The following is a 27,837-nucleotide window of genomic DNA, read 5'->3' on the forward strand; positions in this document are numbered from 1 at the left end:
CCCCGATCCGAAAAGGGGAGGAAATGAAATTTGGCAGTCACTGCGGTAGCCATGCGGTGCCTGTGCCACCTTAATCTACAGCTGGCACATCAAAATATGAATACTGTACTCAAGGACAATAAATAGGACTCCTAAAAGTGGGGTATACAAGCAAAGTTAGTAAAAAAAAGCAAAAAAAAAAACAAAAAAACATTTAAAACGTTGAGCATTTTTTTTCCTCTCCATCAGTGTCTGAAACTGTGCCATATGCACTACTTTAGGGTTCGGCATGGCATCTGAAAACAGTGCAGATTTTTAAGTGCACTAAAACAATCCCACAATGCACTGCAATAAGTAGTGCACAAACAATGCACCCTAGCGGACATGTAATACCCATAATTCATTGTGCTGTTTGGTTTGGAGGAAGACTGAGGGCCGATCAGCGATCTTTTGGTGAGCCGCCAACCGCACACAACGCAGCTTGATGTAAGGTGTCTCAGTGTGTCCTCGCTATAGTAACGATGGGAAAACTACGCCTAAGGTAAAGGTAAAGGTGCACGTATTTGTCACTGTACTATGTACAGCAAAATGTGTCCTCCACATTTAACCCATCTGTTGTAGTGAACACACACACACACACACACACACAAACACTAGTGAACTAGGGGCAGTGAGTACACACACACCCAGAGCGGTGGGAAGCCAACTCCAGCGCCCGGGGAGCAGAGAGGGTAATGGGCCTTGCTCAAGGGCCCAACAGTGGCAGCTTGCCGAGCCCGGGAATGTAAGTCTCTTAATTAATCAGGGGTGTGTTATGGGCGTAACGTGCAATAAACCAATCAGCGTGTCACTCGTCGTTCCCTTTAAGAGCCAGGTGCCGTCTGACTTCGTGTTAGGCACGCGTCTGTGTTGACAATTCACTGCCAACATAGCAATGAACGTCTGACTGTTGCAACTGCCTAAGTTGTTTTAGTTAGTGGTGCACCTGCCAAAACAGCAATACGCCAGACATCTACCTGAACACACCTCATTTCAAGACCACCACACCACCATATATTCGCAAGCATTGTTGCTATTTAAAGGATGCAGGCAGAAGGCATGAACATAGACTGTTGGCGGGGTGTGAGATAGGGCCCTGACATTCAGATTGTTCACCTTATATTGCACCTCATGTTTTCCAAACATGAACATTTTTTGTCACAGCATGAAGCGCCTACTCATCTTGATGTCACTAAATGCCCTAGAACAATAACCAGAGTGTGGTACATGGCAGTAGCACCCCATGAGCCTCAAAAACTGCTGTCTCCTCATTCAAAAGCAAAACCCACAAAAGTAACAGGGCTGTAAAATCAAAACTGCACACATTCAGACTAGCCAATGCCTTTCAAAGCTACAAGCTGAAGAAGCTAGATGCAAGCCGGATGCAAAGCTAAAGGCTGACCCCTCCAGACCCTTTTAAAATCTCTCCAGCTAGCTAACCGCACACCTTGCAGACTGGACACAGGAAGGGTAGCAACACTATTCGGTAAAACTCAGAAATAATTGTGCGGTTCTTGCACAGCTCACTCTCCAAAGTTTAAACCACAAGGCATGGGTATTAGTAACAGATTACAAGGGTAGATGTATACAACATTTCCCCGAGAACAGCCTTGCTAATATGTGAAAACTGTGTTTTTATATTTAGATAAATCCACCAGTTTAGCCTACAGCAGTTTAGCCCTGTCCACTCACACTGCAGTTATAAGGAGTGTTTCACTCCAGACTGCTCTTTAAACAAGGCGCAATACAGCCCATCAGAACAGAGCTTAACAGTTTAAAGCGGGATTAATAAAGGTTGGAATTTTGGTAATGTTAATAAATATTAAAATAAATGATCACTGTTGTGGTACATAACAACTAGCTCCCAACTGAAAAAAACACAATACAGTTGAATTATATGGGCCTATATAGGAAATTATTAAATTTTATAGGCCTAGGAAAAACTGGCTGGTAAGTTTGTAGACTCTACAGCACTTCCCTTGATTTATTTTAACCCATCCAGTCTTTTCACTCTGAAGTGTGAATTACAGTGTTTGTGAATCTGAAAAACACACTGAAGGGCCAGACATTTACAGCCTCCGTTCAGCACAGGGACCCAACAGGCTTTCAGACATGATGATGGCATGAGGAGACATTCTCAATGAAAACCACTTAAGATAAAGTGCTTTTAACACGGGTACACATTCTGAAAATGGCTATCACACACAGAAACATCATCCACTAATCAGCGTATGGCCGTTCACTTTCACTGAAGCCCTGATAACCTGATGTTATTAGAAAGCCGAGTGAACGCACTGAAGTGGCTGATAATACAGCCTGAGACCGTAAAAAGGCTCTAAACAGCGTTTTTACGAGAGCCATGATCTCACTCTTTCTCTGCAGGCAAATGGAGGGAGGAAGATGAGGTCATAGCAGCAGCCCCCTCCCTCCATCACCACATCATGCCCTCACTTCTCTAAATTACCCCTTACAGACAGGGCCGTGCGAGCCTGGAAGAAGGAGCCTCGAGGGACAAAAGAGAGAGCAGGAGAGGCAAGAATGGAGAGGCAAATTACCCTCTTGTAGACAAGAAAAGAAATGCAATCAGCAGGCACACTCATATCGTACAAGAGGTTCAGTCCAGTCATGTTTTGTCCTCACGCACAGCAACCCTCAGTACTGTAAACTGGGCTATATTCCATTCAGTTTGATTCTGAATGGAATTGATTCTTTAACAGCTAAACAGCTAACGGCTAAAACAACAATTCTATATGTACAAATAAATCACAAAATACAATTAGATAAATAAAAAAATGTAATTATTAAATTTGTTTTGAACTATGCTTATTTAGGTACTGTATGTTTAATAGGGAACACATCTGGTTTTGGAAAATTGGGGGGAAATTATAACTATATTGGGGACATATGCCCATGCTACGGCACATTAAACATATATTCTGTTTGTTTTTTTCTCCCTAATATGTTAAATTCAGCAAATAAATAGAACATACGTATTCATCACCCAGAAGGGAATGTATATCAGACCATATGGTATTGTTTTCATTTCATTAGATTTACAGCATTTACATACAACACGCTTATCCAGAGCAACTTAGCTGAAAACTAACTCTAGCCGACTGGTTACAATCTAGTCAGCTAGCTAAACCACACACTGTGCTGAAAGGATTTAGAGAAGACAGCAACATCTGGTTAGAAACAAAAAAAAAGTTAATACAATGTTAATGTTACAGAACTAAAAGCAAAGCAATGCTATGTTATGGTGTGCTATGTCATAAAGGTAAAATATAAAGAAATACTGAATAAATGCTTTCTCTGACATCTTTAAATAAATAAAAATTGATTATATATACTTAATTCATCCCAAATAGAAATTTGTATTACAGCATATTGTATTTTTTCATTTTCATTGCATTTATTTTATGTAATTTGTCTGATGCTCATATTCAGAGCTACTAACATTAGAATCGTGTTGCAAAGGTAGGCGAAGCGTTACCCATGAGTCTTATCTAAGACTTTTAATAATGAGCTTGCCCAGCTGAAAAATCTGACCCCAGTCCATCCTAAACAAATTGTGATGCTAACATGAATATCATATGTCTAATGTTATAGGTTCGAACTCAAATATTAGCTTGTGTCTACAGCAAGTTACAAAAAGTTGCAAAGTGCTATTACACAAAATGCAAATCGATATGAACATGCTGCAGAGAGGCACAAGACAGGCCAAGACAACTTGCAGGGTGGTGTAAAGAAACTTTTACCCACTTTTTCTCAGATTTTACAATCGTCAGTGTTACATATTAACGCTAAAATGACAGATCATATAAGTTTCACATCAGAGAAGTCAATTAAACAGCTGTTTTTGTGGTGTAGACATTGTGACCCCTAGTTCCTGTCACCCCAACTGTAGACATTGGCTGTTAATTTACCACAGAGTTTCACTGTGAATGACTGTGAATTTCAGCAACTATATTCTGCAGACATTTCTAAAAATATGTGGAATTCCCCTTCAATATGCAAAAAGTGTGTTATATATGGGCTACTGTTTGGGCTGGTTAGGGTGTGAAAAAGGCAAAAACTCTCACATCCTACAGCAGTAGGCCCAACTTCTACTGAGCATCACTATACGTCACACCTGCGCCCCTTAGTGGCGACTAATGCGAATTACATCTGCACCTCAGAAACCTCACCAGAAACTTCCTGAGGTTCCTGAAAACACAATGTGGATTAAGCTAATGGCGTTCAGAATGTTATATTGATTGAATCTGGCAGAGTTGAGCAATATTTTAAAGGAAACGTAAAGTTATACAACATAGTCGGGGGGTTTGGGGGTTCTTCGCCACAGCATTCCGGGAGAAATGCGCCTCTAGCTGTAAGCCCGCCCCCTTCGAGAACGCTGATTGGTCTAGCAGTTGTATCTTATTTATGATTGGCTGCGAGTTTTTCTTAGGTTCAGAGTTCGGTTTGCAAATATCACAAAAACACGCGACTTACCAGCAAATAAACTACAAAATTGGACTTCGGTGACTGAAATAAACAGTTTTCAGCATGTGTCTTTTAACTAATTTAATTAATTTAATTTTAAAATGTGAGTTAAAGAAAATAAACAAGACAAAAAAATGTAACGTAGAGATCAACGTGAGACTTGAGTGCCAATCAGAAACGCCCCCGAGCGGTTCACCTTATCTGATTGGTCGGTTTTTGAGCCAAGTCAGACAGGTCCAACAGGCGTGTTTACAGGGCACCCAACGTCATTTGGGATAGGGCATCCCTACACAGGGCAGTACGGCGGTCCAGAGGCCAGTGGACCTCGCATCCTGATGCAATAAATGTGAGTGTTGTTGGCTGCTGTTTTTCTGCTGCAGATTCTGTTTACTGTTGTGTAATATTTGCCTCTCTCACACACGTGTGCAAGTTTACTGCCATGTGGTACTGTCTAGCGTTGTAGTCAGTGTGCATCTTATACTAGACTACATGATCCGAGTTTTTACCAGTATCTAAGTAAAACAAGGTGTTTGCATTCATGGTCTTGCAGACGAAGAGCTGAAACCGAGCTGACAGATATTTGTGTATGAGTGACCCTAAGTTAACTTAATGGGCATGCAGGCTCTTCTGAGCAGTGCACATATCATTGTGAACTTGGTTTGTGGTTGTTTCTTTAGTTCTTCACACTCTATCACACGATGAAGACCTTAAAAGCAAAGTTCAAGAAGACTGAGGTAAGTTCACTTTACTGTATATGTGTAAAGGACCCTCTAGCATTGTTGTAGCTGAAGCTGTACCCTATTCATTCAGTTCTTTCAAGCCAATTCAGGCTTGTCCACCTTCAGCAGGAACCTAATCAGTATAGTGTTATTTTCTGTTATCACCAAGTATTCCCAAGCTCTGTGTGTGTGTGACAGAGAGAGAGAGAACACATGCTCAGCCTGAGTTCTCATGCTCATTATAAGTGTCATTTACCAATATGAGACCAGGCCGGCCTACAGGCGGCCTCCGTGGTAACCTGAGATCTCAGCCAGTGTTCAATTATTCAAATACATGCACACACACAAGCATGCACACTTACACACTGTGGTATATTACTCCATGCTATCAGTTAACAATGAAAAACAATTAATAAATGCTATTATTAATTATAATAAGACGCTATGCGTCTTTGAGGTCAAACGTTCAGGGATCCACAGACTTTAAGCGCACAGCATTTGGGGAGGTACGGAGGTACTGAATGGTTAGATGATCCGCTATAGGAGGGAGAACGTGAGATGATTGCTCTGGCCAACCTTTTCATCCTTTCATTCACCAAAGCTACAGCACCTGACTGAGTCAGATTTCTCCTCTGTCAGTCAAGTTCTTTGCAATTGACTAGTAATGCTGCACACCAGCTAGCACCTAGACCAATTAGTCTGGTTTCTGTGACATTACCACCATCAGACTGGTGACTCCATGAGGTTAGACTGTAATTGAGAAGATTGTAATGACCCTATGAATCGTTGGCTGTTGGTTTAAGAGGGCACTTAAAAAAGGCAGTCTAATGGTATATGCATTTATTATTGCGGACAGTTTTATATTATATATATATGTGTGTATATATATATATATTAAATGCCTGAGTACTTAAATATATATATATATATATATATATATATATATATATATATATATATATATATATATATATATATATATTTAAGTACTCAGGCATTTAATCCATAATGGTTAATGGTCAAATAGGTTTGGACAGTACAGCTGCAGTATTTGACCAGAGACATTTGACTGACATTTGATTGCTTAATGTTGTTTGAACAATGAACACTGGCTAGAGGTTTTAGACAAACATTGACTAGAGGCTTTTAACTGCAACACTGACCAAAAAGTTGGGCTGTGGGACACTGACCAATGGGCTATAGCAAATTGACCAGAGGCTTTTGACTGTGCAGCATTGACCAAAAGTTTAGGACCAGATGCTGTTGACTCTGTAACACTGACCAACAATTTTGGTCTGTGGGACACTGATCAGAGGCCTGTAGCAAATTGACCAAAGGCTCTGACTGTGCAGCATTGACTAACAGTTTAGGACCAGAGGCTTTTGAATGTGCAACATTAGACTTAAGATTTTGGTTTATGGGACTCTGACCAGAGGCTTTTGACTGTACACAACTGACCAACAATGGTTATGGTGTGTGAGACACTGATACTGACCAAAGTATGTTTAGGACCAGAAGCTTTTGACTGTGCAAAACTGACCAAAGAGTTTGACAGCTCCACACTGGCCAGACACTTGACTCTGCATTCCCAATCATATTCTTTACATCATTACAGCATTACATCATTTCTGGCCTAGCAAGTGGTCTTAAGTGCTTAGGCGTGTACAGTGTATGGTATATACCACACAGGCATGCGTATCTCAGTATGCGTATTGGTATCCTTCAAGATTTTAAAGCCCAAACCATGATGGTCGGTAGTGCGTTTGTGCTTTGTTAGTGCACAGGCTGCGCACAAGCTGCATTGAGTTTCTGTTTTGCCTGCAATTTTTGCTGAGCCCTGGTCTCTTGGTGCCAATACCCTGACTGATGCTCTAGAGCTCAGGCGAGACAGGGCGGCCAGGGAGGGGAAAACGAAAGGAATGGGAACCGGGGGAGAGACGACAGAATCAGGCTGAGGTCTGAGAAAGAAGGACACAGCGAGAGGGAGGTGTGTGTGTGTGTGTGTGTGTGTGTGTGTGTGTGTGTGTGTGTGTGTGTGTGTGTGTGTGTGTGTGTGTGTGTGTGTGTGTGTGTGTGTGTGTGTGTGTGTGTAACTGTGTCAGCTAGCCACTGCAGTGTGCTCAGCAGACACCAGAACAGAACAGGGAGGGCTAGGGATGGTTGCAGATGTACAAGTGAAGAAGAAGTGAGGCACATTTCGCTTAGACAGTAGTTTGACCGGAACCATACTCAGATTTGACCAAGCCTTCAGTAAGTTCATCTTGACCAGTTTTTGGTTAGTTCATCTTGACCAGTCCATTAGCAATAGCAAGCCATTAGCATAGCAAGGTTATGAAGTTGTTGACAATAAGAAAGCTTTTAGTTGGCTAATGTTGACTAGTGCTCAGCTCGTCAGTCTTGACTAGTCTTGACTCAGTTGGTTCATCTTGACGAATCTTCTGTTAGTCAACCTTGACCAGTCCTCAGTTAGTTCATCCGGACCAGTCTTCGGTGTATGAGAAGCCAGTTAGTCTCTGCCTCAGGCAGTAGGTGAACTGTAACCAGTCCTAAAGCTGCTAAAGTGTTCATTTAGTTAAGCTTGACCAGGAAGTTGTGCCAGTCTGCCTGAGCCAGTCTCAAGGACAACTGTATAGCTGACTCACTCACAACGAAGCTGTGCGACTGTTCGGCTGTGTGTGAGCTTGTATGCTTCGGGACGATGCTTATGTTAGTGTTAATGCAAACGGGACTGAGAATGCCTGTGCTCTGAGCTCTATGGATCCTCAGTCGATGTGGAGTCTTATGAAGCCTTGCTGCCTGTGTGTTGGAGTTTTAGCGGTATGTGCAAATTGTCTACCACACACACAAACACCAAAATGTAGGTCTGACCTTAAACAACTCCTCTTAAACAATTGTGAATTATTTGGTAACTGTTTGGTTTAGCATATCTAGTGGAGTCCCACTGGGTTGTATATTAGGGCCTTTGACAGATGCTAATTATGACAGTAATGTAATTATGAGAGCAGATGAAGTATACATACAGGGTCTAAGGGGCTACGCATCTTGTGATTACAGCTTTGAAAAGTTCTAAGCAGGTTTAACGGTAGACTTTTGAGGTGCAGTGTTTCCACAGCAATGAGCTGTGGAGCAGCTGTGGAGTTCTCTGGAATGATGGTGCTCCATCTGATACTTTGAGATGAGTTACGGAATTGGGGATGAGGTATAGTGGTGATCATCCAACATCTATACCTCATCATATCTTACTCTTGTTCCTGTATGCAATCAAATCCTCAAACAAATGCTCCAAAATGTATTGGAAAGCCTTACCTGGACAGTAGAGACTGTTACTCCAACAAAAGCTGGATAATACCCTTGATTTTGGGACATACATTTAGTGTAATGTATATTGGACATTAGCTTTGGCCCATTGGTGTATGCTGTCAATTTTCCTAATTTTTTAAAGAACTGTGACCACACTATTTTGAGTGTGTGTGTGTGTGTGTGTGTGTGTGTGTGTGTGTGTGTGTGTTTTTCTCAGAGTCAGGACTGGAGTAAAAGTGATGAACGGCTGCTGCAGGCTGTGGAACAGGACGAGCCTGAGAAGGTTGCCGCTTTGCTGCTTAAAAAAGGGCTCTGTCCATCCAAACTGGACACAGAGGGCAAGTCTGCGTGAGTGATATCAGCTGGTTTAGCATGATTGATTTATTTTGTTCAATAAACACCTAAAAAAAAGTCTTACAATGAGAAATAAATACAAGTAATATTTGCTTTAATGGATAATGGGTGTCTGGTTTTAGGTTTCATCTGTGTGCATCACGAGGCCGTGTGGACTGTCTGGAGGTCATCCTTTCCCATGGTGTGGACATCAACATTATGGATGGTACAGGTGAGCATTCTTCTCTAGATTGATGAATGGACCAATAGAAATGCTCCAAAATGATCAAATCGCTTTGCATTTTCATTGCAAGTTAATAAGGATTTTTTCTTCTCCTGTTAGGTTGGCATTTTAGAGATTTTAACGTGATAGATTATATATAAATATTGTCAGAATCAGGGATAGGTCAGTACTACTTGTTCCTTTACTAATACTAATAATCATAGAACTGAATCACTTCATTTTAGATCATATGCAGGCTACCTGGTGTCAGATCAGTGCCTGGTTTCAGATTTAGTGTTGTTGATAAACCCCAGCTGCTAGATAGCAGTGCTGTACTCTGTCTTCTGTCTTCAGATCGCACTGTTCTGATTGCATTAAAAAAGTTAACGTTTCTTTTACTCAGATTTTCTATATATGAAAACATGTTATTGTTACATGTGGGTGGGGGTGTGTGTGTGTGGGGGGGGGGGTGTGGAAGGAATTCAGGAGCTCCTTTTTAGCTGGTTATCTGCTTATTTTTCTCCACAGGTTTCAACACCCTCCACCTCGCTGCCAAGAATGGGCACTCAGAATGTCTGAAGAGACTTCTGCAGGTATGGAGGCTAGTATCTCAGGTCAGGTTCATTAGGCAGCTTGTAACAGTTTAACTACTTTTTTATATACTCATAAATGAACAATTTTTTTCTATTACACACTACATTATTATTTATATATATTCCACATGACCTTGTGTTTTAAAGTTGAATGCAAAACTAGACACAAAATATATGTGTGCATGACAATAGCTCAGATTCACATCATAACATATCTTCCTGTCTACTTACGATTACAAATGCAGGATTGATTGAAAATTTCAATGTCATTGAGTCATGAATGAGCTACTAAATTGCAATTGCAGATTTAGGTAAGGGTTGATGTGGAGCATGTGTCTGAATGGTTCACTTGGTCTTGCTCCTGCAGGAGCGAATGCCTGTTGACTCAACAGACAGTTTTGGGCGGACCTCTTTACACCACGCTGGTACTGTATGCTCTTGCTTCTCTTACGGTTGAATTGTTTGTGTGTCCTAAATGCCATTCACATAGCACTCAGCTTATCTGAGGATCTTCTCTTATCTCTTGTTTTGTGGCTGGTCCAGCTGTGAGTGGATGCCTGTCCTGCACTGAGACCCTATGGGACTTTAAAGCTAACCTTGATGTCCAAGATGGCGTAAGTACAGAAAAAGGCCTGTAGTAATCTCTATGATGAGTACTGCAGAGGCTTTGTAGGTCAGTAGGTAAAGCACAAAACAATATTGAAGAACAGTGCCTGGAATCCTCTTTTACATCACAGCTTACAACTGTGCATCCTAATTCTGGTCCTGCTGTCAACCATGTTCAAATTATTGTATTTAACATTTTTCCTGTTCAGTTTTCCCAAGTCTGTTAAAGAATAATTTGGCAAGAAATCAAATTAACTTGATTCGTTGCTGACCCCAGATTCAGTCGATCAGCCAAGACATGTTTGATATCTGACATGTGCTTCTTTGGCTTACAGGAAGAGATGCCAGGCTAATGTTGCTAACAAACACTGGACTGATACTGTTAAACTGTTTTCTCATCTTAGAAAATACCTGCCCAAAAGAAAAACTAAGTAAAAAATTGTAATAAAGGGAAAAAATGTAGATAAATGTGGATAGATAGATGTTGTTTAATCATTTTAGCTCAAATTTAAACTGTATTACCATCCACATAACCACCATTCAGCTATGATGGTAAAATTTATACCATGGTCTAAACCACACTGGTTTGTCTGCACAAGGGCATGTATTTAAAGAGATGAAATTCGTGACAAGCTATTACAATGATTTGTTAGCAGCATTAGCCTAGCATCTCCTACTGTAAACTAAGGAAGCAGGCATGTTAATTCCATTTTTCGCTGAACTGTCCCTTTAAATGAATGGCTTAACTCAAGTTACGTTGGTCAGTTGTTACCTGTCTGGTGACAAATGACTGATTTTGTAAAGACACTCTACTAATTAGGATTAGGACCAGGGTTAAGATTAGGGCTGTGTTCCTTCAGTTGATTCGGGAGAACGTGTGTAAAGCATTGGTTTACCTAGATTGTGACTGGGTACCACTGGTCTTGAAAATACTTGCATGTAATGTTTATTTGTTTTGTACAGACAAACCTGTCGGTATTTAGCTTCAGTCTCTTTTCAAAAAACATCCACATCTTTCACATGAACTCTAACCATCTCTAGATTTAAAAGAGATGCTGTATGAAAGGTTAAATGTGTCAATTTTATGTCATAACCATTTTTTATTTAGGATGGAGCGACTCCACTAATTCTTGGGGCCCAGATGAGCAGGGTTGAGCTGTGTACCTTCTTACTGGATAGAGGTGCCAATCCCAACATACAGGACAACCAGGGCAGGTAATTGTCCTTGTGTGTGTGTGTGTGTGTGTGTGTGTGTGTGTGTGTGTGAGAGCAGGGGGGCGTTGGTATGGCCCACTTAGTACTGAAGGCACCGGATGGGTGTAGAAGAACAACATGAGAATCAAGTCTACAACACTCATAAGTTCTTTGATGCAACATACCAGATAACAGCAACGTGCTACTTTCACTTCTGCAGACTGCCACCTACAGTTACATGACATTTCATCTGTCTGTAAAGTATTGTGATACCACTGGTGGCTCTAGTATAAAAGGTTTTTTTTACACAAAGCATTTACAGTATATTGGCACTCTCCAAAGAAAAGCAAGCACCTTCAAAATGTTAATGTTACATGTAAAACATCATGTAAAAAGTCAACATTTTGGAGTATTTCCACTGACCCATTCATCATGAGTGTTATAAAGGTAATTTTTTTGAGGTTAGACTTCCAGCAAACAGTTGTTGGTAAGATATTTGTGCTTTATTTAAATAATAATAATAATAATAATAATAATAATAATAATAATGAAAGTCTGTAACTAGCAAACTGTATGCTTTCAGGTCTTGGTCTCTCCCATTTAGACATCAGCACCACTCAGGAGCCCAAACATACCTTAGAATACATTTCTTAAGTTATTCTTTGATATATAAATAGTAAATATGTGATGTAACAGTGTTGTAAATGCCTGTTTACAACCCTATTATTTTGCCTTAGAATAAAACGCACTAATTTCCCTTTTATGGTGGGCTAGTTTAAAATTATAAGCTCTACATTTATTGTCTGGTTTATGTAACCATGACAGCCAACCACCGCATAGCCTAGCCCAGCCTAGCCCAGCTTAGTCTAGCTTAACCTAGCATTGTTTTTAGACCTGTAACAAGAATGATATTTATTTAATTGTTTTCATGTCTTATTAAATAGTAGCTGTCCTCCCCAGGTTCTCTCGGTGTTCAGCCAGCGTGGTGTGCGGTTAGCTAGCTGAAGAGAGATATGTAATATGCTCTGGTAGTGTTGGCTTTTAGCAATGTACTTGGCTAGCACCACTCACTTGACTGGCCCTCCCTTATCTATCACACAAATACCCACAGCAATGCTGTGCAGAGCAATGCAGAGCAATACTCTGGTTGGTCCTTCTCCGAGAGATGCTTCACCTAGGCAGCTAGCATTAAGTCTGTCACAGTCAATGATTCATAATTAATTAACTTTCTAATCGATCAAGATTCGATTAGCATGATTTTTAGTTATTCAATATTATTTATTTGAATAATTTAAATAGCATTGGGGCACATTTAAGGTTTATGAAATAGCCTGAGTATTTTATATTGATGGTATAATATTTTGAAATCAATGCTAATACATAATAGATATACCAGTCCAAAACTGATCAGTGCATCACACTGTATCAATGCATTTGTACTAGAGCTGGGCCTTCACAGTCTGTTACTTCAATCTCTAGAACTCTTATTATTCAGCTAAGCCAAGGAAAATAACATAGAACATAGGCTTTATTATACAGTATGTTAGCTATGTTAGCTTTGTAGATCCAGATCAAAACTTTAAAAGCAAACTTCAGACACAGAACATGTCTTGACTGATGTCTTGACTGATTACTATCATTATAAGGGGAAATGCATAGACGCTATAATGGTGTGCTGGTTTGTCAGGTCGGCTCTAATGCTAGCCTGCGAGAGCGACAGCCTGGAGACTGTGGAAGTGTTGCTGAAGGGCAGAGCCGACCCGCAGCTCACAGATGCCCTGGGCCATGATGCTACGCACTACAGTGTTACCGCCGGCAACCGCCACATTACCCAGCTGTTACAGCCAGGAGGAGGAGATGCAGGTAACACACACACACACAGAGCATCCTACATGTGCTTCTTTTATTTCCTCTGAGAGAGAGAGAGAGAGAAAGAGAGAAACCATCTGCAGTCTGGCACCTCCCATTTCTACCCTGTACTGAAGTGAAAATGCTGGTAATCTGAGAACGTGGATCAAAAGGACAGATGCGGCTTACTGTGGCAGCGTGAGACAGAGGGAAAGCGTTTTGCTACCTCGAGTTACAAAGCTTCTCATGACTGATATGAACCATATGCTGCTGTGTGCCTGAAGTGGGTGCAGCTGTTCCAGAGAGGCCCCTTGAAGTTGGCTCAGTGACAGGGTGATAGCCACCTTTATTGTGGCCATCTTTTACACACACTCTTAAAAGTAAAGATGTTACAAAGGGTTCTTTGGCTGATACCATAGAAGAACCATTTTGTAAAAGATTTTGTAAAAGTGTGAAGAACATTTAAATTGGTAAAGAACCTGTATTAAGGAAAAGGTGTGTTCTTCTTTGGCATTGCTCAAAGAAACCTATGTATCACCTGTGTTGTATCCAGGCTTATATGGAGCATGGAATTCTGACCTCATAACAATTTAATTTAAATGCAAGTCCTTAAGAAGTGATTCAATGATTCATAATTAATTAACTTTCTAATCGATCAAGATTCGATTAGCATGATTTTTAGTTATTCAACATTATTTGAATAATTTAAATAGCATTGTGGCACATTTAAGGTTTATGAAATATAAAATAGAGTATTTTATATTGACTGTATAATATTTTTAAATCAATGCTAATACATAATAGATATACCAGTCCAAAATTGATGCGGTTAAATCACCGTCTTCAGATCAGTGCATCACACTGTATCAATGCATTTGTACTAGAGCTGGGCCTTCAGAGTTTGTACATCTGTGTGTGTCTGTGCATGTGCATGTGTGTGTGCGTCTGTGTCTACATGTTGAATCTCAGTGCATTACTGTCTGTTTCCCCCCCCGTGCACTCAAAGCTGCTGAGGGAGCGAGTGAGGAGGTAATTCTCATCACCACTGTCACTGACCATCATTCAGCAAACAGCTCAGTTTGCTTTACATGCAGCTGTACAGCAGTTCAACATCTTGGGTTGAATTTGGGTTCCAGTCTTCTTGACTGGAAGGGCCTGTGTGTTAGCAGCATTTCAGCTCATTTTCATGACCGCTTAACCTACTCCAACTCCACATGGAACCAGCGTGGAAATGCACATCCATCAGCTACTCGTAGAGAGGGGGGTGGTGTTAAGTTAATAGAAATACAAAATATAAAAGTAAAAAAATAAAGCATATATGTCTTGTAATATGTGGCAGTGTCAGTGTTGACAGCTCACTGTCAACACTGACAGTTGTTGTGCTTAAGGGCTGGTTTACTAAGACCATGAGAATGGACACTGTCTTAATGTGCAAAGTGCAGGACTAACAGTGCTCCTGGCTGCATTGCATTGCTGCATACCTTTCTTTTAAAGGAGTAGTTTGACAAAAAGTCAAATCAACACAGTTGATCACTGACCGAGATGCTAGCAATCATCGAAGATATGCTTGAAATCTAATGTGTGCTTCTGTAGTTTACAGTGGGAAATGCTAGGCTAACAGACAATGGACTTTAGACTGTCACCAATACCACCGAAAGCCTACATCAACAAGTAAAAACAAATTAGCCAGTAAAACATCATGGGTAGACCTGGGTAGACATTCGGAACAATTGAAAATGTAAACAATAATTTTTTTTTTATTATTGACTAAAATCAGTCATACTTCGTTCTAGACCTCATGGTTGTCAAAAACCGAAGACCTGGACACGCTTTGAGCAGGTTTAGACACATTTTTGGGCGTATATTTACACCCAGTAGTCTAAATCCAGTGTTTGTTAGCAGTGTTAGCTTAGCATCTTCTGTTCTAAACTAAAAAAGTAAAGGTAAAGGTAAAGGTGCACGTATTTGTTACTGTAAAGTGTACACTGTCCAGCGAAATGTGTCCTCCGCATTTAACCCATCTGTGGTAGTGAAGACACACACACACACACACACACACTAGTGAACTAGGGGCAGTGAGTACACACACACCCAGTGCGGTGGGCAGCCAACTCCAGCGCCCGGGGAGCAGAGAGGGTAAAGGGCCTTGCTCAAGGGCCCAACAGTGGAAGCTAAGTAGGCAACTAAGTAGGCACACATCAGATATAAACCATGTCTTGGCTGATCAACTGCATCTGGAATGACGGTAATTTAGATTTTTTGCCAGACTATTCATTTAAGCTTACTTGCTTCACCTGCTTGACTCCTTCCCTCCCTCAGCAACCCCCTGCTCCCCCACCCCTGCCAGGGGGAAGCACACCCCGCAAGAGGAAAGCCCCCCCTCCTCCAAAGTCCCCCCGACAGGTATCTGCTGAGATTCATAGATCCACGGTCAGTACATTCAAACCGGCACTTCTGCACATTGAATGTTATTGGCTGTGCTTTTGCATGCTCTAGGGTACGCCCCCTTCCCCAGGACCACCTCCCCCTGGCCCCACCCAGTCTCCAGCTCCGGAGACCTCTGCCCCTCCATCTCCAGCCCCCAGGACTCAGCATTCATCTTCAGACAACCTTGTGAGTAGCAGCTGTCACATGTGCTGCACATCCTCAGGAGTATTTTTATACATTATAGTTTTAGCATGTAGAAATTACAGCCCCCCTTCATTTCAATTCACCATAATGTTTGGGACATAGAGCTTGACAGATGTTTGTGATTACTCAAAAACATGAGTTTAATTACTCACAAATCTGTGTTCAATTTTAAATATTTTTTTAAAGATTAGTAGATTTTAAAGGAGATTGGATTGGGTTCGTATACAGATGGTTTCAATATCAGTATCAGTGCAGGAAAAGATTTTCTTTATTACTAATTACTAAATACTAATTTTGGGTTCATTCTTGTTGAATTTGTTCATCATTCTTGTTTTTGTTTGTTTGTTTGTGTGTGTGTGTCTCGTAAGGCTGAGGATGAGGAGGTGTTTGAGGAGATTCGAAGGCTGCGGTTGGAAAGGGGACGTTTACTACAGAAGATCAAAGCTCTGGAGCAGCAACAGAGCAGTGCTGCTGCTGCACTTCAGGAGGTACTGTGCTCATTAAGTGGGTTGACAGATTACACTGAACTCCTAAAGTCAGCAATGTTTGTTCTAGTCAGGCTTGCCAGAGAGATGCGTGAGAAGATCTGTTGCTTACAAAAATATAAACACTGTTGGACTAGGATGGATATATATTTGTTGTGGACAGTCAGAATTGTAACCCCCTAGCCTCTAAATGATCAAATGGTCAGTGTAAATTGGTAATTACTATATTAATATCTAATTTAACAAGGATAATTGTACAGTTTGTTTCTACATAAGAAAAATAATAGCTTTCCAAAAGGGAAGTCCTGATCCAGTTATTTTGCCCCTTTATTTACCTTCTGAGAACATCCTTACTGCAGCCGGCTGGGCAATAATGTCCGTGTGTCAAGTCTGTTCTATTGACAGTAACACATAAGTTCATTCCAGTAACACAAGTTTGTGTTAATGAACTGCTAGCTTGGTACCAACAAGTTTTGGTTTTTTTTTTATAAGATTTTCAAAAGCCCTTTTCTGAGCAGTTAATTTACTAGTTAATTATTAAGCATTTTTTCTTTTTTTTTTTTCTTTTTTCTTTATTTATTTTATATATTTTTTATATTTCTGCTTATTTTGCCCTTTGCTGTTAAGTTAAATTGCTGTGAATGTTACTAAGCTGGACGACATTCCTGGAATGTATTTAAATCTGTTAAATCTGAGTAGTTGTATCTCAGACACACATACTTTGGTAATGGACATGCAGAACGTGGAGTGATTAAAAAGTATCTGGGCTGGGGATGCATGTGTGTGTTAGCAGCTGAGTTCACTGAGAGAGCGTTTGAGCGAGGCAGAGGCGGAGCGTGATCACCTGCAGGCGGCGCTGGAAGAGCTGAGAGAAGCTCAGCTGAGTGGTGCAGGCTGTGACTCAGAGGACACTGATGATCCAGATGAAATGCTGGACTTCCCAGGTGAGCTCTGCTCTCACAGTCAGCAGAGACAACAGAGTAATGTATATGCATTTACAGTGGCCCTTATACAACAAAGTGGCCAGTATTCAGTAAAACCCCAAACAGTGTTTTGGGTTACTTCATCATCATGTCCTCACTGTCATGCAAAAACCTTTTCCATCTACATTTTTGTCATTTTTGACTTTCAGTTTGAATCCGACATACATTGTGTCCATAGTCTATGGTGAATGGGCCAGAAGAAATGCTATAAAGTAGCAAATTCGGAGATGAGAGGTTTTTGTGTGATGGTGATGATATGATGTTAATTTGTTGCTTTACTCAGCAGTCCCCCACCTTCACATCCTGCTTTCTCTGCTGATTTTGTTCTGATCTGTGACCTAAATAGAGCTCATTATTGTCAGAAATATGTTGAATTATTTTTTTATTTTTTTTAACAACTTCCATTCCTGTCATAGATGCTCAGTTTTCAGCATAGTTTGGCGATTTCTCTACTCAAGCACATCCTCTAAATCTGCCAGTTAACAGATGAGGTAAAGCAGGTGTGTTTAAGGAGTAAACATCACTAAACTGTGCTGAACACTGGCCATACAGGAGCAAAATTAAAGACCCCCGCAGTGTTTGTGTACCAAATGTCTTCTTTTTTTTTTTTCTTTTTTTTTTTTATACACACAGTTGTGATTACCACCAGTGACCATGAATCTGAAACAAACTGACCAGCTTTGCTGTTGTTTACTCTGTCAGGAGCTGAGAGATTATTGTCCAAGCGATCTCGAGGCGTGGAGGCCGAAGCGCTGTTAGCCCAAGCAGAGATGGACCCTCCTCCCCCCTCAGAAAGCCTGGAGCAGCTCCGTACGCAGGTGGAGGAACTGACCGCACAGAACGCTGACCTGCTTCTCAAAGTGCAGGTGCATTCTCAAACACATGCCCACACCCACACACCAAGTTCACATTTATACACAAACTCTCTGGTGGTTTTGCTGCAAATGTAGCCTCGTCTTGCTCACCCCCCACCCCACCCCCACCCCTCAAATATACGCACATACAATAAGCTAGTGGACTGACCTTGTTATGAGTATTGTATGTACTGGATTTAACATAGCTGCTTAGCTGGGCAAGACAAAGCAGGACGCTCGTGCTTACCACATAGTACTGACCTCGTTCTTAAAGGGCATGTGCCGTGATAACTCTCGCTCTCTCGCTCACTCTCTCTATGCGTATAACCCAATACTCTTATAATGCACAGTCAAACACCAACCAAACCAAGGGCTTCTAGTTGCCATGAAACATCACAAACACCAGCCAACAAGGCTAAAATTAGAGTGTACCGTAATAGTACTTTCTTAATGTGCGTTAATTTGATTATACATGGTTCTTCGCCTGATGTATGGTGCTTAAAATACAAAGAAAACCTTGTGTGTGTCTGTGTGTGTGTATGTGTACTTCTATAAAGATCCTTTTGATAAATGGTTCTATACAACACCACAAAGGGTCCCACTATTGTTACAAGTCAAGTGTATATAACTGTGCATAGATTCTACTGCTTTTTGTCATTACTTCTGTCTGAGACAAGTGTTCTGGTAAAAATAGAATGGCATCAGACACTGTCTTAGTGCAGACATTCAAAGTGGGTCATAGTTGAAGAGGACTGGGGCAGAGCAAATGGCCTGCAAGAAGCAGCAAGATTTCCGCAAGAAAGTGAATGCACTGCAGCTCTGAAGTACTTTAAACCTAAAGGGTCTGAGCACATGATAGTGATTTAAAATGAGCAGAGGTCTGAACATAAAATGTGCTGTTATACCAAAACAATAACAATAAATGACCTTTTTAAAACTGCACCAGTACTGTATATAGTTGCTGTTAAAACAAAGCCTTGTATCCATTGAAAGTTATTTTTTTCCTTATTCTTTAAAGTTACCATTTAAGTTATTGCAGTGTGGGGATGTACAATGACAATATCAGCTAATAATTGTTAGAAAAATAATATTAGCATTGGACAGAGTGTTTGATCTGTATTTTAGTCCAGTATTCAATAAATCATTTATTATTCTCTGGAAGATTTGGGTCACTGCACTGCGGTGGCTGCATTTTAAAACCCTACAGAAATATAAAAAATATGAGGAAAGTCTCATTTTTAGTTCGAAAATTATTTAAGGAAAAATACTTTTGAGTGAAACTTCAAACACATTTTCAGTTGCGTATAATTAAACACTTTGCAGTTTCTCATTCAGTATTCATGTAATGGTCATGTTTTCTCTTATGCTCACATTTCTTATGTTCAGGTTACAAAATCCACATATATTCATTACAAGGCCTGTTCACCTTCAGTCTTTCAATAACTTTCTGTTATTTTGGTGTTTTCTATTTTAAATAATGTATTTATTTCGGCCATACTTCAATTCATACTTTCTGTCTAGCATCTTATGAGTGTAAAAGTGGCCTAAATAATAAATGTTGTTTACATGAAAAATAAATGGTGGCTGCAGGTTCCGCTTCTGAATGTGAAATCTTCCTCCTCTTTTGCTGACCTTTTTCTAATGCTCTGGGCTTTGGGTGGGCTCTGCAGATGCTGGAGATGTTCGAGAAGGATGACACGGACATACAGAGCTCTGGCCCAGACTCCGTGCCAGTGGCTCAGTACGATTCCCTGAGGAGGGAATTTGAAGAGCTGCAGGAGAAATACGCCAGAGCACAGGCTGCTACTGAGGGCTCCAGCATTGCAGAAGAGGATGCTGGGTAAATGCCTTTATTAACACATCATAACGATTAACAGGAAGACTTTTGAAATTAGTACACTTTGACAATGTACAAACAGTAATTTCAGTGATTTTCAGTTCCCACCCACTAGCCAGGACAGACAGTGCTGCCAGCGTTGGGAGGGTAAAGGCTAGCATGTGTTTTCCTTATGTCTTTGAGGTCAGCTACCACATCTTTTTGAACTGCTGCTAACACACCATCATTAGACAGCCTAACACTCTTGAGGAAGAACACTAACTGCTCTGTTCTGTAGCCTTTTGTTGGGTAGCATTGTGCTGGGAGAGAGCAAGGTCACTCTTTGACTGCTTCATCTGATTCATTACTTTGCAGTGCTAGCTTGCTTACAGGTTAGCCTAGCCAAGGGTAAGTAAAAACAGCTGTGATTCTTCTGCTCAGGTCTGAGGAGAAGCCTGGGGAGGAGGCTTCAGGCGAAGAAGGAGAGGATATGGCAGACAAGCTGAAAAGCCTGGAGGAGCAGCTGGGCCATGCTCAGGCCGAGCTGGAGGAGCTGAGGGAACAGGTGCGGCTGGGGGTTTACTCAGTGGAGGCAGCAGGGTTAGCAACAGGCGGCAATTCTGAGGCCCAGGAGGCCAGAGCAGACTCGGATACCCAGCAGCTGACGAAAAGGGTGCAGGAGTTGGAGGCGGAGCTGGCCAGCAGAAAGGAGGAGCCAAGCAAGGGTGACATTGACACGATCCACCAGCTGAGGCAGAGGGTGGAGGAACTGGAGGCATCTCTGCAGGAGAAGGAGAAGGAAAAAGGGAAAGAGCAGAGCGAGGTAGTGCAGAGGTTGAAAGCACGAGTGACCGAGCTGGAGGCAGCTCTGGAGCAGAGCACGGGGGTGGGGTCTAAGGAGGCTGAGGGAGCATTGGTGAACGGGTTGAGGGCTCGGGTGGCTGAGCTGGAGGCCGAACTGAGGGAGAGCGTTCCCCAGGAGCAGCTGGACGAGGTGCGGGTCACCCTTGGCCTTCAGCTGGAGCAGCTGTCCCAGGAGAGGGCAGAGGCATCCTCGCGACTCAACCAGGCCCTGCTGGAGCTGGAGAGGCTACGCCCTCCAATGCACAATGAAGATGAGGAGGATGAAGAAGACGAGGAGGAGGAGCGGTCTGAGGGGTCCGAGCCATCCATTGCATCGGGTGAGCTTTTTTTGTCCACTGGGTTGTTCTAAAATAACCCCTTGGTCCAGAGACCACAGAATGTATTTTTGTCATCCTGAGTTTCGGGGTCAGGCACAATGGGTCACTCATTTTATTTTTGCCACTTTTTTTTTCTCCAATTAGAACGCTCATTAAGGCTGTTGCCGGGTGGACGGACTTTGGCTGCGGTGCAGGAAGAGCTGGAGGTGGCAAGGCAGGAGGCAGCGCAGGCTCTTGACTGTCTGGTTGCTGAGAGGGAAGGCCGCGCTCAGGATGCCCTCCAGCTGAGGGACGCCATACCACTGGCCAAGCACCAGGAGACGCTATCCGCAGTAGCCCAGCAGCTGGGGCAAACCGAAAAGGAGTTGCAGGCAGAGAGGGCACTTCGCGAGCATGCCCAGAATGAAGTGACCAGACTGGAGAGTGACCTGGCTGCAAAGAGGGACACAATTAGCAAGGAGGAGCATGAGAAAATCAAGGTGCGTATTAAACAGTTTGGCTTATCGAACAGGTAAAATAAGCCATATACTATTATGATTAAAATGATAGTTTGGCAAATAATCACTCAGTTCTCTCCCCAAAAATCTAGTCAATAAGAATAGAGTGCCTTTACATTCTTTAGTTTTGCACTGAAACTGTGAAGCTAATGTGGCTACTTTGGCTACGTAATAGAAGATTATAGCTATCAGTTTAGCATCAAGCAAACTACATGCCTAAATTAACACATCATCAATTGGTTAAAGGGGATGCCCACTTTTTCAGAATTTAACCATTATGAAATCATAACTACACTATATAGAGAAAAAATATTGGGACACATCCTCATTTGTTGTATCATTGTTTTCATTTGCCGGAATAACTGTCTCTACTGTCCAGGGAAGCCTTTCTACTAGATTTTGGGGCATTGCATTTAGCAACAAGAACATTAATGAGCTCAGGATGTTGGATGGTCACCACCTCAACTCAATCCCCAACTCCCTAACTCATCCCCAAAAATATTGCATGAAGCACCATCATTCCAGAGAACACTGTACCTCTGCTCCACAGCTCAATGCTCCTGGCATTATGCATGGATCCAATAGGTTCATGTTTATTTGCTCCAGAGATTCTAGTGCCAATTCATGTCTGTAGGGACTAGCTGTGTGTGTAGATTTGCACATCTGTGTCAGCAATGGGTGCAACTTAATATAGCCGAATGCCTTAATTAGAAGAGGTGTCCACAAACAGTTCGACACATAGTGTATCACTTAAGCCTTACCTACCACAGCTCAGCCCCTTTAAGCACTAAAAGTGGTGGCTGTGCCCTTTTTGTGCAGGCGGAGCTGCAGCGTAGCCTTGAGGAGAGCCGGAGCGCTGCAGTGGCGGCGCAGGACGCTCTGAGTGAGAAGGAGACAGAGCTAAAGGAGCTGCGCTCGCAGAAAGCTTTAGAGCAGGGTTTGGTGTCTAAAGAGGACCACGAGGCCCAGCGGCTCTCCCTACAGGCCGAGATCAACACCATGACTGCCAGCCTGGCAGATCTTACACGAAAACATGAGAAGACCTGCACTGAGGTCTGTTGAAACTGTGTCTGGTTGTGGGTGTGAATGTGTGATGTTTCTTGACAATGCAATGATGGCCACTTTCTCCACTGCATGCAAACACAATCTGTCCTGTAAGTACCTCCAGCCCCATTTTGTGTTAAGCAGGAGTGTGTGTGCGGGTGGGGGTGGTAGTGTGTACATGTGTTTGGTCCTGGGGGAGGTTTGATCTCCTGGAGTTGCTTGGGCCTTTTGCTATGAACTATGAAGCATTTTTATTACATTTATAGCTTTGAACTCTCCTCGCCCTTTTCTCCCTCCTCATGAAGGTCTTCCAGGTGCAGAGGGAGGCTCTGTTTAATAAAAGTGAACGCCAGGTAGCTGAGGCACAGCTGCTGACAGTCCAGCAGCAGTTGGCTGACCTGCAGGCCCAGTCCACCCACATTCAGGAGCTGCACCAGGACATCCAACACTCACAGGGCCTCATCAAGGAGAAGGACCGCAAGGTGAGAGGCAGCAGTTCAGTGGAATTTGTCCTTTGAATTTAACCCATCAATGGCTGTGATCACAAAAACTAATCTATTGGGGAACACGCATGCAGAGCAGGAGGCAGGGCGGAGTTGAGGCTTAGGTGTCTTGCTCAAGAGAGCCATGAATGTTGAGGGAGGAGAAAGCACTGTTCCTTTGTTTCCCACACTTCCTGCTGATCAAGGGAATCAAATTAGCAACCCTTCCAGGCCAGAGCCATTATCACACAGCTATAAACAGACTTAAAACTTATCAAACTTTCATAGGATGGTCATTCCATGAAAATAGTCCAATATTACTTTAAATAACGGCTTCAGAATCCTGGTAATGCTCCACTGACTGCAATAGGGAGCATGGCGTCTCCATCAGTGCCACTCTGTGCCAGAATGATGCACTGTACTATACAAATGGTTGAGCTCCACAAGACCTTATGAAAGAACTGCTGTGGAATGCTGTGTGACCGGAGTCAATTTTGTGTAAAAGTCCAATTGTGTAATATTACTCTACTGCCTTAGTCCACATGCTCCTTGCACTTCAGATGCTGGTTCTTTATCTCTCTTTATCTCTATTGTCAACAAATGCATGTGTATAGCTGTCCATGAGAGGGAGCTCAAAGCGTGAATTGTTTTTACAGCTATGGTGTAAAACTGATGAACACTCCCAAACTGTAGAGGGAGCCCAAAAAATACAAATTCTTGCATAATGCTGCTTTAAATATATAATTTAAGAGTTTGCAGTTCACATTGTAGGCGTAACATGTACTAACAGGTCTACGCTGTTACATGACATTTATTTATCTACTTTGAAATATTAAATTTAGCCATAATTACACCCCTGCATCATATTCCTTAATGTCAAGATTAGTGTGCTGGACTTATAGTCCAGCTAAGTCTATGGGTCAGCCAGAATTTTATACAGAAACCACATAGCAGTTCTTCTGGAGATGCAGGTGTGCAGTTTCAAGATTCTAACCTGTGGGTATAAGGTGTTAGGTGCTAGCTTCATTAGTCTCATACATCCAGTGCAATGCTAAAAAAAGAAGCTTATACTAAGTGCTTTGTCAGATTAGCTACATTTGATGTGTTTTTATTATTAACTCAACCATCACTTTAATAGACTCTGCTATATGTCATATACTGTTCTAGGCTGGGTTCCCAAAAGCATCTTAGCACCAAAGTGATTCAAAAATGGTAGCATCACAAGCAGCAAACTGAACTTTCTCTACTAAGTATGAAACTGAGAATTTTAGTACTAATACGAAGACCAAGGCTGGGCCCTGAACCTTTCAGAAGTGGTATTTGTAAACAATGCTTTACCTGATACTCTTTCTCTCTCTGTAGATCACAGAGTTGTCTAAAGAGGTGTTCCGTCTGAAGGAGGCTCTTGGGGCTCTGACTCCTCCACTGGGTCTGCCTCCCTCCACTCCTTCTTCTGGAATACCAGGACAGCAGCTGGCACTCCAGAACAGAGTATCTGCATTGACACAGCAACTCCAGGTGGGGGCAGCACTCACCATAGCAGCATAGGAAGAACTGTAACCTCTTCTCCCACACTCAGAAGATTCAGTTATTGCTGTATTTCCAGTACATTCTGAAAATAAAACAACTTTCTCCTTCCTGTCAGGACTGGGAGCGCAAACACAAAGCAGTGGTGGCCATATATCGCTCTCACCTCCTAGCTGCTGTACAGGTCAGTAATGCACAGGAACTATCAGTGGGTTCTACATATGGTAGATAAATAGAATAGTTATATAATGACTGAATAATCAATCTTTAGATAATAAACTTAATAAATCTACAATTTAAAGAGTTTTAAATTAAAAGCTTTAAATGTTAAACATAAATTATTTCATATCTGCCGTACATTTTTCAGGAGCCAGTATGGATAATTCTGTATCTACCAGAGTATGAATCATTCAGTACCCACTATGAATGTAGTGTTATTTAGTGTATTTTCAGTATCAAGTATGGAATAATCAGTATCTACCATGACCATTTAGCGTCCACTTTGCATTGTTTGGTATCTAATATGAATTATTTGTGTATTTAGTAAGAACTATTCAGTTTTTATTATACTTCTGTGAATTATTTCATATCCACTATGAATTGTTCGGTATCTACTGTATATTTTTGCATCTACTTTCAATTTTCTCAGTATCTACTATCAGTATTGTCCTGAAAGTCTTATGAAGCTAGGTAGTAGATTCTGTCAATTGATTCACATACAGACTCCTAGTGTTTATTTATAAATCTATTTTATATCAACTCTATTTGTGCATTATGCCTTGCAGGGTCGGATGGACGAGGAGGTTCAAACTCTTTTACTCCAGATCCTTCGAATGTCCCAAAAGGGCCAGAGCCATTAAAACATCTACTCAACCCCACTGTTCCTATCCTGACAGCAATATTATACAGTTTAAGCAGGACTGAGGGGATGCAATACTTGTGTACAGGCAGGTGAACTTGGACCAGCTGGACTGACACTATGCAAAGCCTTAAAGCACTGAGAATGTGACAGAGAATCGCTATGCTGGCTGTTAGCAGGTCTAGTTTTGGAATATGGCAGAGATGAATATATTTGACATGATCTGTAATGCTTTATTAGGTAAGTCCAATCACACTGGAGGGTGATGACCAACACTTTTATACAGCATTTCAATAAACACTATGAAATACGGCACTGTTGTTTTCCATGTATCATCTTTCCGAAGCTCCGATCAGGAATCGCTGATTCAGGATCACGCAAGGTTTGGAAGGTCACCTTTAAAATATATTCAGTTACGTGTTACTGATTACTTCTGAGTAATATTGAGAAATGCAATATCAAAGGCAGCACACGCTCATCCTTCAATCCCAGTATTTTTCTTTCTTTCTTTTTTTTTTTTTTAGCACTACCTCTTCCAGTGTTTTATTTTAGGAAACATCAGAATGCAACTGTACAAGTAATTTTATCTGTACAATGTTCCCAAAAGTATTATCTGTCACCTTTATTACTGCCTATTTCAGATTCCTGACTGGAAGTATTTTAGGACTGTGGAGAGCTTGTATTGACTTTACTGTATTTACAGAGCCTAAATACAGAAGTCCTCTATTTACACTGATCAGTCATAACATTAGTACCACCTGCTTAATATTCAGTAGTTCCCCCTTTGTGCTGCCACAACAGATCTGACCATTTAATGAATGGTCTGTGAAGGCATCCTGTGGTATCTGGCAAATAGCACTTAAGCAGCAGAGTGGGGCCTCAGTTCTCATGATACTGGTCACCGGTTCGTCTGCCTGCCTAATGTTTTGGAGATGTTCTGACCGTTATCTAGCCTCCAGAATTTGGCTTTTGTCAAAGTGTTTCAGATTCTTATGCTTGTGCCCCATTTCTTAATTTTAACACACCGCCTTCAAGAACTGACTGCTCTCTTGCTGCCTAATATATCTACCCCATTGACAGCTGCCACTGTTGACAATCAATGTACTTTGCCTGTCAGTGGTGCTAATGTTATGGCTGTGTATATTTCTGCTTCAGTTAAAAGTACAAAATTATTTGCTTTTACATGTAAAAAAAAAAAAAAAAGTATTGAATTTGAAAGCACTGCTTTTACTTGGTGTTACTTGGTGTCACATAAATCAATAATGTTCTTATGGATATTCTAGACAATTCAGTTTTTGTTGGGACTCTTGCCTCAAATGTAGTTGTTCAGACAGGGTTGGTGTCCAAAGTTTGCTTCTTAAGCTTTGCGTTGGAAGTATACGTCTAATCTAGCTAATACATCATAGAAGGTTCAAGTTAGTGGCCAGTAATAAAGTATATCACTGTAATTTGTTATAGTAGTTAGTGGATTTCTTTAAAGTATCTAAAGAAGCTGTTTACAACTTTAGTGTAATTAAAAAAAAAGGAAAGCATGTCACTAAACCAAGAATAATACATACTTTTACTTTGATACTTTAGTGCATTTAAATACAAATACATTCACAGAGGATTTCTGCATTTACTGGAATCATTTTTTACCAAGTGTGTTTCTTCTTTCACTCAACTGTGAACTTTGTACACCACTGGAAGATCATTGCCACCAATCAGAGACGTGCAAAATGCTGCATCAATGAATCATCACCATGCATTCACCTCAAACTGCGTCAAAGTGTTAAGTGCTAAGTGTTTTCTGACGCTGTATGAGCTGTAAAAATAGATCCAACAACAGCACATTGCCTAGTGTTAGGGGGGGAAAGGGGGGGGGGTCTTTTAACAACATTTTTGACCATACTATCAGTTTACTGTTTATAGCCAAGTGCATCTTATTTGATACATTTGATACATATATGGTTTTGAGAACTCATTAATCATCCTGTTTAGTGCTCACCTTTTTCCTTCCTACCTGGCATAGCTTCAAACAGCTTTTTTTTTTTTTTTAAATAAAACTAATAAATAAAAAATCAGGGCATAAATAAGAAAATAAATCATACATCTTTTCCAGTTCATGGTGTATGTCTGTGCACTGCATGCAACCGAAGAATATTAACAGATCCCTATGTTTG

At 41.3% G+C, this 27,837-nt stretch overlaps 1 protein-coding gene across 2 annotated transcripts; it reads left to right on the top strand.

Moving 5' to 3' along the window:
- The first annotated feature begins 4,784 nt into the window (after positions 1 to 4,784).
- On the top strand, positions 4,785 to 25,978 carry ankrd24 (ankyrin repeat domain 24). Of its 2 annotated transcripts, XM_072660277.1 has the most exons (23): positions 4,785 to 4,846; positions 5,178 to 5,234; positions 8,737 to 8,867; positions 8,996 to 9,084; positions 9,604 to 9,668; positions 10,036 to 10,093; positions 10,212 to 10,282; positions 11,383 to 11,489; positions 13,156 to 13,331; positions 14,323 to 14,345; positions 15,636 to 15,719; positions 15,813 to 15,929; positions 16,316 to 16,435; positions 17,226 to 17,376; positions 18,118 to 18,281; positions 19,940 to 20,109; positions 20,527 to 21,266; positions 21,411 to 21,745; positions 22,583 to 22,816; positions 23,113 to 23,289; positions 24,652 to 24,807; positions 24,935 to 25,000; positions 25,602 to 25,978. In XM_072660277.1, the coding sequence occupies exons 2-23, from the start codon at positions 5,199 to 5,201 to the stop codon at positions 25,674 to 25,676; spliced, it is 3,345 nt and encodes a 1,114-aa protein (XP_072516378.1). In that variant the 5' UTR covers positions 4,785 to 4,846; positions 5,178 to 5,198; the 3' UTR covers positions 25,677 to 25,978. The 2 variants fall into 2 exon arrangements, with proteins under 2 accessions (XP_072516378.1, XP_072516377.1); XM_072660276.1 differs by lacking the exons at positions 4,785 to 4,846; positions 5,178 to 5,234; positions 8,737 to 8,867; ... (5 more) ...; positions 13,156 to 13,331; positions 14,323 to 14,345 and having other exon boundaries at positions 14,906 to 15,719; positions 17,223 to 17,376.
- The last annotated feature ends 1,859 nt before the right edge of the window (positions 25,979 to 27,837 follow it).

This window comes from Salminus brasiliensis, chromosome 17 (genome assembly GCF_030463535.1).
Source record: "Salminus brasiliensis chromosome 17, fSalBra1.hap2, whole genome shotgun sequence".
NCBI classification, from domain to species: Eukaryota; Metazoa; Chordata; class Actinopteri; order Characiformes; family Bryconidae; genus Salminus; species Salminus brasiliensis.

Coding starts and splice junctions, on each gene's coding strand:
- ankrd24 (XM_072660277.1), top strand. CDS start 5,199: ATGAAGACCTTAAAAGCAAAGTTCAAGAAGACTGAG. Junction 8,868..8,995: donor GACACAGAGGGCAAGTCTGC/GTGAGTGATATC, acceptor GTCTGGTTTTAG/GTTTCATCTGTGTGCATCAC. Junction 24,808..24,934: donor CATTGACACAGCAACTCCAG/GTGGGGGCAGCA, acceptor CCTTCCTGTCAG/GACTGGGAGCGCAAACACAA.